Source organism: Ornithodoros turicata, chromosome 6 (assembly GCF_037126465.1).
Source record: "Ornithodoros turicata isolate Travis chromosome 6, ASM3712646v1, whole genome shotgun sequence".
Classification (NCBI taxonomy): Eukaryota; Metazoa; Arthropoda; class Arachnida; order Ixodida; family Argasidae; genus Ornithodoros; species Ornithodoros turicata.
The window spans coordinates 4,429,336-4,441,347 of NC_088206.1; the positions used below are offsets into that span (position 1 = coordinate 4,429,336).

At 44.4% G+C, this 12,012-nt stretch overlaps 1 protein-coding gene across 2 annotated transcripts in view; it reads right to left on the minus strand.

Annotated features, from left to right (window-relative positions):
• The window catches only part of LOC135398869 (regulator of G-protein signaling 20-like), a 76,692-nt gene extending 64,904 nt beyond the window's left edge, over nt 1-11,788 (minus strand). For both annotated transcript variants that reach the window (XM_064630402.1, XM_064630401.1), the window contains exons 1-2: nt 11,705-11,788; nt 3,084-3,266 (exon numbers count right to left, since the gene is read on the minus strand). In XM_064630402.1, the coding sequence (XP_064486472.1) occupies nt 3,084-3,266; nt 11,705-11,713 (192 nt within the window). In that variant the 5' untranslated portion in view covers nt 11,714-11,788. The remainder of the gene's footprint in view (nt 1-3,083; nt 3,267-11,704) is intronic.
• Between the last annotated feature and the right edge of the window lie 224 nt (nt 11,789-12,012).

Below are 12,012 nucleotides of genomic sequence, written 5' to 3' on the forward strand. Positions count from 1 at the left end.
GAAAAACGAAATGTATTCCAGGGCTTTTTTGTTTGTTTGTTTGTTTTCGCATCGTCCGCGACCGGAGAAGCAATGTTGTGCAGGCGACTACGGTTACTTTATACAACTCTGCACTGGGTACCATGGTTTTTGAAGGTGCTATCTAGGTTGCAATATGCGAGGCAGAAGCCGACACCATCTTATCAACTGCCAGCGATACGATATCCACGGCAAGACACTCCGCCTGGCTAGACTGATATGACCTCTCCCCCTTCCTTGCATACACGACACAGTGCCTCGAACAACGGTGCTACATAATGCGGTAACCTATAGGGTTACGGTAACCTTGACAACGGCTACATATAACCTCAGGTTCACTCAAATCATACTTTTCGCATCGATATGGACCTGTATTCTAAGTATTATATCGAAGAGGCCAAATAGACATAGCGTAGAAAATCGGCACCGTAAATACCGAAATTCACTCTGTCTGTCACATGACTGCAGGCATCCCCGCCAGCGAGGCGGCAGTGGGAGAGGTCACGTGCTCAGGAGAACCAATACGAATGGCCGGTGCTCCTGCTCAGCTGGCGTAGCTGGCGCGCGAAAGTGCGTTCGAAAGTTTGTATCTCGCCAACTACGACACGTAGAGGAATAATTCCTTTTTTCTTGTTTCCATCGGTACTCTAGCGTGCAGGACAATGCCTGAATAATGTAACAGAGTATATATATACCTACGTCACGTGGCATGCGCGTAAGCTCTTCCCACTGGTGGTCGCTTTTCGTGGTATAGCGGCATTGAAAGGTTTTCCTGGGTTTTCCTCAGACGCTTTCAGACATATGTCGGCACAGTTCCCTTAGAAGTCGGCCCAGGACGCACATTCCCTCAGGGCGTCAGTCGTGACGTTGCCCACATACGTGAGGCCGACAACTGCAAGCCCTATCGCCATCACCACCACCACCACCAAAGATGACAAACTGCGCGATTTTTCGATGCGGCAACCATAGTTTTCGTAAAAGAAATCGTGAGAACGACAATGTCGAAGTGTCTTCGGGATAAAAGATGTACACGCGATCCGGATTTCAAAACACAATTCCAGGCTTCGTTTCCGAGCAAACACTAGATCACCTCGGCCAAAAAGTGCGCCAAAAAGTGACCCCCACCATGGCAGCCAAACGCGTTCGTTCGACGTCATGTGAATACATACACCTTATATAAACCGCAAGTATCAAGGTGTCACAACCAGGGTGGGCGAACCAAAATGTTTTTCGTTCCGGTTTTCGTTTCGGTTCAATGAAAACGGTTCAGTTCCGGAGTAAAATAAAAAAAAATAACGGTTCGAACCGGTTCAGTTTCACATGGTGTAAGGAGAATTATTGCAGCGAAAATAATCTCCTTTCTTCTTTCCAACAGAAAGAGAAATCAAGGGGGAGTTTAGAAGGTCCTACCGTGTGGCTTATAGAGCCCGCCTTGCGCTCTGGCACATTGTTGTAATGTGAGGTGTCTGGAGTTTCCTATACCCAAACACCCATGGATGCCATGTATCGTGCACTTGAGGTTTTGCGTTACGTACCCTTGAGGGCCAAATAGTTATCTCTTTTTTTCGTTTTTTTTTCATTTGAACCGAATACAGAAAGCATATTTTCGGTTTCCCACCGGAGCATAACATTTTGGTTCGGTTTTCGTGCCATTCAGATTCTCCCAAAAATACAGTTTTTTTTTTTCTCTCTCTCTCTTGTTCAGGTTTTCGGTCTGCTCCGGAACCCTGCTCCCAACTTGTCTAAGGACCTGCGATGCCCTTCGGCCTCTACACTCTTAAAAATGAACTTCCCCGCATAGCACGCTCCTAGCCAACCATCATCCCGGATGACAACGTTCTTGCCCTTGATTTGTTGAAAACGGGAGGAGGAGCCTATTTTGTGCCCATTATGCACGGCACGAAATAGGCTCCTCCTCTCGTTTTCAACAAATCTAGGGCGAGAACGTTGTCATTCGGGGTGATGATTGGCTAGGTGCGTGCTATGCGGTGAAGTTCATTTTTAAGAGCGTGCGTCCTGGGCCGACTTCACAGTTCCCTTAGAAGTCGGCCCAGGACGCACATTCCCCCAGGGCGTGAGTCGTGACGTTGCCCACATACGTGAGGCCGACAACGGCAAGCCCTATCACCACCACCACCACCACCATCATTTTTAAGAGTGTATGGGAGATTCCCTATACATTCTTAAATTCGCATATACCGCCGCGAGCAATTGTTTGCGTGAGATACGCCTCATAGCTGGTAGCTTTCAGATATTTCTAGTGCTTGTTGAGGCTATATTTTTTTTTTGGTGTGGGGACCTCAAGAGTTTTCCTGCCGCGCTCAGAAGATCGCTCACAAACTACAGATTTCTGAAGAATTTTAACTTCGCTAAGCGCCAATAAAATATATCAAAAATCGATATATTCTACACTATTTCGTCTATACCTTGAGCCACCTGCCTGCCACACGACTTTCGTCTTAATTTCGAGATTCGAGCTCCGTGCAAGGTTTAACATGGTGGCATATATAACACATAAAGGGGGTCGTACCGGAGTCCCACTACACTCTCAAAAATGAACTTCACCACATAGCACGCTCCTAGCCAACCATCATCCCGAATGACAACGTTCTCGCCCCTGATTTGTTGAAAACGGGAGGAGGAGCCTATTTTGTGCCGTGCATAATGGCACAAAATAGGCTCCTCCTCCCGTTTTCAGCAAATCAGGGGCGAGAACGTTGTCATTCGGCATGATGGTTGGCTAGGAGCGTGCTATGTGGTGAAGTTCATTTTTAAGAGTGTACGCCGTGCGCGGTTCGAGAAACAAGTGCGGATGTTACACGATCTCTCCTTAAAGAAGCTTTAAAGTGCAAAATTGATCTCCTCGAACGATGAGTGAGTGCGTGAGTGAGTAAAAAAAGGAAAACATGGAGAAATTGGCACCACCAACGTGGAATCCGGCAACTCTATACCACGTGAACACTCCGTCGAGCGACCTCCCGCGGTAATTCGGCAAAACTTTGCGTCGCATGAAAAGACTATCGAAGAGCGTTCCCTTAAAATACAAAAAAAAAAAACTTGTTTACCAATTTAGCCTCGCCACTTGGCGCGGAGTACCTCCTGGGCTCTGCGATGAAGCAGTAGCAGGGAGTCCGCTTCGGTGCACAAGCAGAGTACCGGCTCACGTACACCAGTCTTGGTACGTCGGAGCGCCGTCTGTCGTCCAATAAGCCCCCGACTCCAAAGGCAGAACGGCGCTTACACTGAATCTGAAATCGAAACGGTAATTAAATAAACTGATCCATCGAGTCTAATCAACACTCTTAAAAATGAACTTCACCGCATAGCACGCCAGCCTAGCCAAATATCATCTCGAATGATATCGTTATCTCCCCTGATTTGTTGAAAACGGGAGGCGTACGCCTTTTTTGTGACAATTATGAACAGCATAAGCGTCACAAAAAAAAGCGTACGCCTACACGCCGTATTTGATACTTGTCTGAAAGTAACGCTGGTATAACCTCGGTGACTTGCCACACCATCGTTGAGAAAGTGATACCTTATAATGCCTTTTACTTCGCGCTATACATTTCAAGACAATTCGCAGCCAGTTACTTTCAATCTTGTTCTCATCGGACTGCCCCAGTGACGTCAGTCTCAACAGCTGTCGCGTATATTGTTCTGCCTAACATCTGAGCCACTGCTTCCAGACAAAAGACGTCATTACGTTGGAGCAAATTCCGAAAGAATCAGAATGGAATAGAAGTACCGTAATTTCACGCGTATAAGCCGCACCGCAGATAAGCCGCAGGACGCGTTTTTTTGGGACGTTTTGAAAATTTTCTGGCAGATAAGCCGCACCCGCAGATAAGCCGCGGCCAATACGGGACGACTGATTTGTGCGACAAAGGAGACCATAGAGAAGGCCATAAACCCTGTGGTCCATACTCCAGGATCGGCACAGTGTACAACAGAGGAGGTCAGTTCTGGAGTTCTACCAAGATGGGATTGTGCCCTTGTCGGGTGTTTTTCGTGGACTGATGGGTCAGTGACCTTCCAGAAGACGTGAATCACTGTCACCACTTTCCTTAAAGCTGCTTGGGGGAATGCACCAGGAAGATCAATCTACTCGAATGTGGACCCGTCCCTGTTACGCACTGTTCGTGCATCGGCAGGGCAGTGCTGTTCCAGAGACACTGTCGGCCCTTTCGTTAAAATCGGCGTATGGGGAAAATACCAGGAAAAAATAGTCATCAGATAAGCCGCACCGGTGGATAAGCCGCAGGGCGCCCGTGAGAAAAAAAAATCGCGCATAAGCCGCGGCTAATACGCGTGAAAATACATATAGAATCATCCTCGTTTAGGTGGAACAGTCCTGTGGCATCCACAGTTAAAGGTACTCATGCTAACAAGGGATGTTTGTTAAGGGAGGTTAAGGTTGTTAGGAATGTTAGTTAGATCTAAACTAGAGTTCGCTCGCGTTGCGTGGAATTTTTTTTAAACGGCAAACTATCAGCGAGTCCAGAGACACTACGTTTGGAACACAGACACGGACTATATGGTAAATGCTTCAACCAGCTCGTGTTCCAACTGCAGCATGATGGGCAAGCATTCAACACGTCCTCACCCTCTATACAGTTCGGACAGAGCAATATGCTCCAGTCCCAACTGACCCGTATAAACAACTATAGCCGTTCAGCATGGCCGTAATCTTGGGTCCCTGTTCTACACTCTTAAAAATGAACTTCACCGCATAGCACGCTCCTAGCCAACCATCATCTCAAATGACATCGTTATCTGCCCTGATTTGTTGAAAACGGGAGGCGTACGCCTTTTTGTGACAATTATGAACAGCATAAGTGTCACAAAAAAGGCGTACGCCTCCCGTTTTCGACAATTCAGGGCAGACAACGATATCATTTGAGATGATGGTTGGCTAGGAGCGTGCTATGCGGTGAAGTTCATTTTTAAGAGTGTAACCCTCTGCAGCACCGTCACTGCCTGCACTCATTCTATCTGTTCTTGACGCCTACACTCTTAGAAATGAACTTCACCGCATAGCACACTCCTAGCCAACCATCATCTCAATTGATATCGTTATGTGCCTTGATTTGTTGAAAACGGGAGGCGTACGCCTTTTTTGTGACACTTATGCTGTTCATAATTGTCACAAAAAAGGCGTACGCCTCCCGTTTTCAACAAATCAGGGCAGATAACGATATCATTCGAGATGATGGTTGGCTAGGAACGTGCCATGCGGTGAAGTTCATTTTTAAGAGTGTATACCAGCCTGCTTGAACTCCTCTGACATCTTCTTCTTCTTCTCTTAACTGAGTGTTTGCTCTGACCTCACACTGTTAAAACAGAACTTCACCACATAGCACGCTCCTAGCCAACCATCATTCCGAATGATATCATTCTGTGCATTGATTTGTTGAAAATGAGAGGAGGCGCCTATCTGGGACAGATTATCTTGTCCCAGATAGGCGCCTCCCTCCTGTTTTGAACAAATAATGACGCAGAATGATATCATTCGGTATGATGGTTGGCTAGGAGCGTGCCATGTGGTGAAGTTCTGTTTTAACAGTGCAGGGCTTTTGCCATTAATGCGGAGATGTGATCTTCACAGCACTATATACATCTCTAGTGGCCGACCGGATGAACTACTATCTCCATCAGCTACGACGCACCCGCGTTTGTGATATTTCATTTGCGTGTGTCATGTGTGTGTGTGTGTCATCAGCGAGTGTGTATGCCTAACCTTTTTCATCGTCGTCCCATTCGTACCCACACGAACTGAGGTATGGTACCACAATTGTTGCGGTGAATCACCTCATCACATCGTCATTCATGCAGTTGTTGTTCGTTCGTTCGGAAAATGTGTAACGAATTCTTTTTTTTTTTTTTGTATAGAAGCTGAATATAATTGGGTGCATAATGTAAAAAACCCCGAGACTACGGAACACGAAGGGACAGACACAAACACGAAGTCTCAACTGAGAGACTTCGTGTTTGTGTCTGTCCCTTCGTGTTCCCTAGTCTCGGGGTTTTTTACATTATGCATCATCTCCACCAGCTCGCTTGCTTCCTAGCCATTTTTTCATTGTCATAATTGGGTATTGTACAAACTTGTAATAACCACCCTACGAAGACGTAGGGCTCAGTTCGACTTATGCTTGTTTGTTTAAAGTTGTTAATGGGTACGTTGAGTGCCCGGATCTTCTGTCTATATACTGCTACGATTCCATGCACCAATCATGAGCTGTGTGGAGCTACAAGTTTGTATCACGTGAACCATCTATACTTGATTCCGCCTGTATAGTCAGATCGAAACTTATATTTTACAGAACTGACGACCCTGATAATTATATATTTGCGACGGCGCCAGACTTTAGGCATGCTGTGCAAGGTTCCGTGCTAATATATAGCCTCGCTTGTTGTGAACCTTTCTCCGTATTCTTATTCATTGCTGTGTTTTATCTTGTCATGTGGAGTGCTCCACAAACTTAGGCCTTGACTGTTAGTGGGTACTCTTTAAATAAACAAATAAACAACCAAATGCTTACCTCTATCGAAACCCGGATGTATGCGTACGGTTCGTTGCTCAGTGAAATCACCCTACGAAATTCTCCCTATAGGCAATACGTCTGCTCGACAAGTGTCACAATGTTGTGCCTCTACGCCATGAAATTTTTCGACGGCTCGTGTAATAGATAGAGTTGTACAGCTCAACAGTGACATCAGTTAGCGCAAAGCTTGTTTCTGATAGGTTGCCCGACAATTTGTTTAAAATAACGTCAGTAACACTCAAATCTGCAAATATCTCGAAGGGATAATTAAAACTATAGTATACTACTACTACTACGCAATACTAAACTACAATATCCTAGAAGTAACAAACCAATTCTATGATCTTGTATTTAACAGCGGGATTGTAACGATAAAATTAGGTTATATATATATATATATTTTTTTTTTTTCAGGTTTACCAAGTGTTTCTATGAGCACTGATGACATGGCTGTCGTCAGTTCTGTCATTATTAATATTGGGTTACCTATTAAGCTGGTAAAACTAGCATAACGCAACGAATTAGTAAACGACAACGATACATCCGAACTAACTGAAACGCGACGTGAACCATTGCATCGAATAAGTTCGGTAATTATTCGGTAACTTCGGTAATAAACTCGGTAACTTCGCGTTCATGAAGGAGAGTAACTGTTCTGAGTCTCAATGTGCTATTTGTAATTCGAGTAACATAAGTTAATTCAATTAAATACAATTTGTTCAGAATGAGCGACGACTTAGCACGCCATAACAGTACATTTCTTCAGTCCGTACAACATAGCACTTCACATTTGATGTCCCGGAACTGTACACATGGCCTTTCAGCAGTCCGAGATATACAGAGCGGTGAATTACAAAAACAAGACGAAATCTTACCTAACTGTATTGACGTAACTGCCATGACGACAGCGGAAACAAAACAAAACAAAAACGCAAAAATAAGACGGTAGTACATTAATCATTATCTGAGTTCGCGCGCAGTAAACACAGCAGAAGGTAACATTTCCAACACGAGCATTGCCGCCCTCTGTACGTGAGTGCTTGGGAACAGCAGCTGGAACAGCTGTCGCTCTGCAGAAACGCCCGCAAATTGATAGAATATGGACAAAGTGCAGAGAGAGAGAGAGAAAAAAAGAAGACAAATGAAACATCATATTCTGAGCGCCTCGACACAATGAGTTCTCCATCTGACGGAGAATGTGAAATGCGTAATGTCCACCGAACACATGCGCATAAAGGATCTTACGCAATGCGTACGGTCTGCATGTCGCGCCTGACAAGTTTCGTGAAGGGCAGGCGTTTAGCCCACTTGGGTTACCTGCAGGCAGACATGTACAGAATACTGCGCAAGAGTATTTATAATAAGATACTAAATACTCCGCGTAAAAGGTATTTATAATAAAGTACAAAATACGCAAAACTGAAAGTAATTTGAGTAGAGCAGAGATTTTATTTTTTATTTAAGATACTCTTTAAACTACTTTAGTTTTAGCAGTAAGTGAAACGCGTATTCTGAACGTGGCCGTACAAATGAAAAGAATAAACTAAGATATATACTAGGATAACATAACAACAACTAAGGATAACAACTAAGATAACAAATAAACAAGGTCTTGGTGTCAAGTGGTGTTTGGTGAACTTCGGTGAACTGGAGTAAACTTTGGTGATATATGTTCTGACCCAAAACTTCGTAATCCCTCCTGTATATGTCAGCTGGGGTCTTTCAACTTCTGGCGCGTGTTTATTGCTTTGGTGACCAAGGAAATAAATGCCGTGATTCTCTTGTGCCTATAATCCCATGGGGATTCACCTGGCAATATGAATATGGAACCTTTTTCTGACCAAGGGCTCGGGCTATTGACAAGCAAGGCCAAGCGTGGGACCAGCCTACTGTACAGGAGACTAAATGACAGATGCGCGAATTCAAAACGAAAAGCAATTTGGGTATATGATAATTGCTTTTGCCCCCCTGTTACACCCTTTATCAGACGCTATGTTAACCTAGATGGTAACTATAGAAGTTACCAGCTTTTCACACCTTCTTTCCTTAGAGTGCAGAGCTGAAAATCTGGACACGGCGTGGAAGTGTGCTGGATACGACTTGATGAGGAAGGAAAGTATTTTGAGCACTGAGCAGCAAATACTGAACAAAGTATTTTAAATACTTTAAAAATACTTGTCGCAAAAAAGTCTTGAGTAGAGTACCAAAATACCAGAAAAATGTATTTAAAATACCGTATTTTGAGTACGTACAAGTCTGCCTGCAGGCAACTTCCGTTGTAAGAATACTCTATACTTTTGCTTGATACTGTACAAGTATTTCCATCTATTTTTTTCTCTCTCTCTTTCTAAAGCTCTATATTCTCGCGCTTTTAGACGGGATTGTCTCGAAAAGTGATTGGCGTGAATTTCAATTCGCGAATGCATATACCCCTGCTACACGTGCACTCTTCAATGATCATTGAAACGAATCGTCATTGAACACGCGCGTGGCGCCATCTAGGGTGTTACGTGTCAACCTTTCAGGGAACATTGGATCCAATGCTTTTTGCGAAGTTGACACGTTACAGGCTTGGTGGCGCCACGCGCACGCTCAATGACCATTGAATTCAATAATCATTGGAAACTGCCGGTGTGGCAGGGGTGCACTGTTCAGTTTTAAGCTAATATCACTGCGGAGGTTGATCTTATAGGTCACGTTACACTCCAAGAAGAGTGTCCGAATTTTGTATTCATGTCTGGTCACACGGTGACCGGTCTGCATTTGCCATCTGGAGCTCCGAATAATTTTTTGTGTGTGGAACAATGCGTGTGAACATATTTGGTCACATATTAAAGCTGTATCACGTACAGTTTTTTTTTAATCCTTTACATAATTTCTATAAACGACCAGATGTAATCAATGACGTCGTCTATAAAAAAGTCATGAGAGCAACATAGATGTTGTTTTTGCTGTTGAGCTATATCACTCTTAGAAAAAAAGCTGGAGCAGTTACACCTTTTTGTCGAATTAGTTGTGCCTAAAAGGTTGCAAAGTTCTATACACTCTAAAAACAGAACTTCACCGCATAGCACGCTGTGCGCCAACCATCGCCACGAATGATAGGGTTATCGTTCCTGATACGATGAGAGAGGAGGGCGTACGCCTTTTTACGCGTCGATCCCTGTCGTATGAATGTGTGTATGAGTGAGCAAAAATGTAAGAGTGAAAGGAGGATGAGTGAGAGAGAGTGACTGGTTTGTCCCTTCAGATGACGCACCCTGGAAGTCGCTGAGAAGGCGTGTTAGCTTAGCTTAATTGGTAGAGCCCTGGACCGGTAATCCAGAAGATGTGGGTTCGAGTCCTACAGCTGGCTAACCTTTTTAGTGACTTTCATCTTTCATTGCGATGCGTACGCCTCCCGTTTTCAGCAAATCATTGCAGACAACGATATCATTCTAGATGTTGATTGACTAGGAGCGTGCTATGCGGTGAAGTTCATTTCTAAGCGTGTGCACTCTAAAAACAGAACTTCACCGCATAGCACGCTGTGCGCCAGCCGTTGCTACGAATGATAGGGTTATCGCCCGTGATTCGAGGAGAGAGGAGGGCGTACGCCTTTTTGTGGCAATTTGCATATATGAAAATTGCCACAAAAAGGCGTACGCCCCCTCTCTCTTCGAATCAGAAGCGATAACCATATCATTATTGGCAATGGTTGGAGCACAGCGTGCTATGTGGTGAAGTTCTCTTTTTAGAGTGCAGAGCCGTTCCTCGAAGTGTGAAGAAGGGACCATATACCACCTACGAAAAATATATATCCGCAAACTTTTATGCTCGAACGACAAATAAATAAAAACACACGTTCTGTTCCATACATTGAAACGTACGTCGGAAGCCGATTTCTCCAATGTTACCCTTAGCAAACTCAGTTACCACGTGTGCACGAGAGTCCGTGTTTTGCACCGCGTTACAACTGGGGCTGTGAGCGGTGTATACGGGATCGGACAGATGGAGAGAGTACAGCAGGAAGGCGCGGGAGACAAGTGGGTTAGTATATGCGTCCTAGGCCGACTTTAGGGGAAGTGTGCGGAGACCCCTATGTGGAAAGTGTGTCGAAAAACCCGGAAAAGCCTGGAAAAACCTCGAGGAGCACGGCCTATGGATTCGAACCCACCACCTACCAGTCTTCAGCTACCGCAAAAGGAGCGGATGTTGTATCTGAATGATTACACACGTTCTTGATGAACAAACTGCTCTTGAATACTCATACATATGCTACAGCTCCAACCATATACAGCGCAACGAAGACGATGTATGAACATAGTAACCACCAGTATATGAACACACACGAACAATGATTATTTCTGCAGTAATACGTAAGTAAGTAAGCACCAGTGATGGACACTAACTACTTCTACAGTAGTTTAACTATAACTACTAACTATACTTCGCAGTGGAGTAGTTTAACTAGTAGTTCAACTACTTTTCAGTGGAGGTATAGTTAAAACTTCTTCTTTAACTACATCTATGACTGCTTAACGTTGCCCTTCAACAGCAATCCCATTCGATAGTGTTCTTGGACACCTAAATATGAATAACAAGCAGTGATGCAAGTGAAGATTTAGTACACATGCACGGCACAATTGCTCTGCACCTCCGTTCTCATCAAACATGTAGCTCAAAGTAAAAAGTCGTAAGCACAATCGTGCCGTAAAGCTTGCAGCAAAATCGGAAGTAGTTGACGCCTGCAGTAACCTAACTACTGTAGTTAACTACTCGAAATAGTAGTTTAACTAGTAGTTGCACACTACATTTCTGCAAGTATTTGATAACTACGTTTCAACTACAATCAGGTAGTTTAACTACATGTAGTTAACTACTAGCCATCACTGGTAGGCACATAGCGTACGTATACTAAATGAAAGCAAACTTAAATACCACGCACACCGCAGAATAAAAGGAACGAATGTGCCAGAATACACAAGCGCTAAATTATGTACCAAACTTACACATCACATAATTTGCATGCGCACGCCTGTGCACGCACACACATGTGCATGCTCGCGTAACACCTGAGGCGTGCACACGAACAGAGTGTAGCTTGCACATAATGTATGCATTACAAAATAACTACAGCGCTTTGATGCTATACTTACGTCAGTCATGGCGACGTCTTATCGTTAGCGTCAAGCTAAGAGACGCGGGTTGAACGTTCCATGGAATGGTTCCTCGGAGCTCTTGCGACAACGAAACGGGAAACGGAAGAAGGTCACGTGGGAGGAAACAGGACATCTCTCTCTTTCGTATACACCCATCAGACAAAAGTAGGTTTATCGCACTGTTATGGAAACGTTTACAAGAAGTCTCTTCGATTTGGTTGTATAACTTCAAGCATCTGCAGCCACTTTAGTATTTGTTTTTACCTGTGCAGCGCGCGCCCTGTGCACTTTCTCGTTCCTTTTGT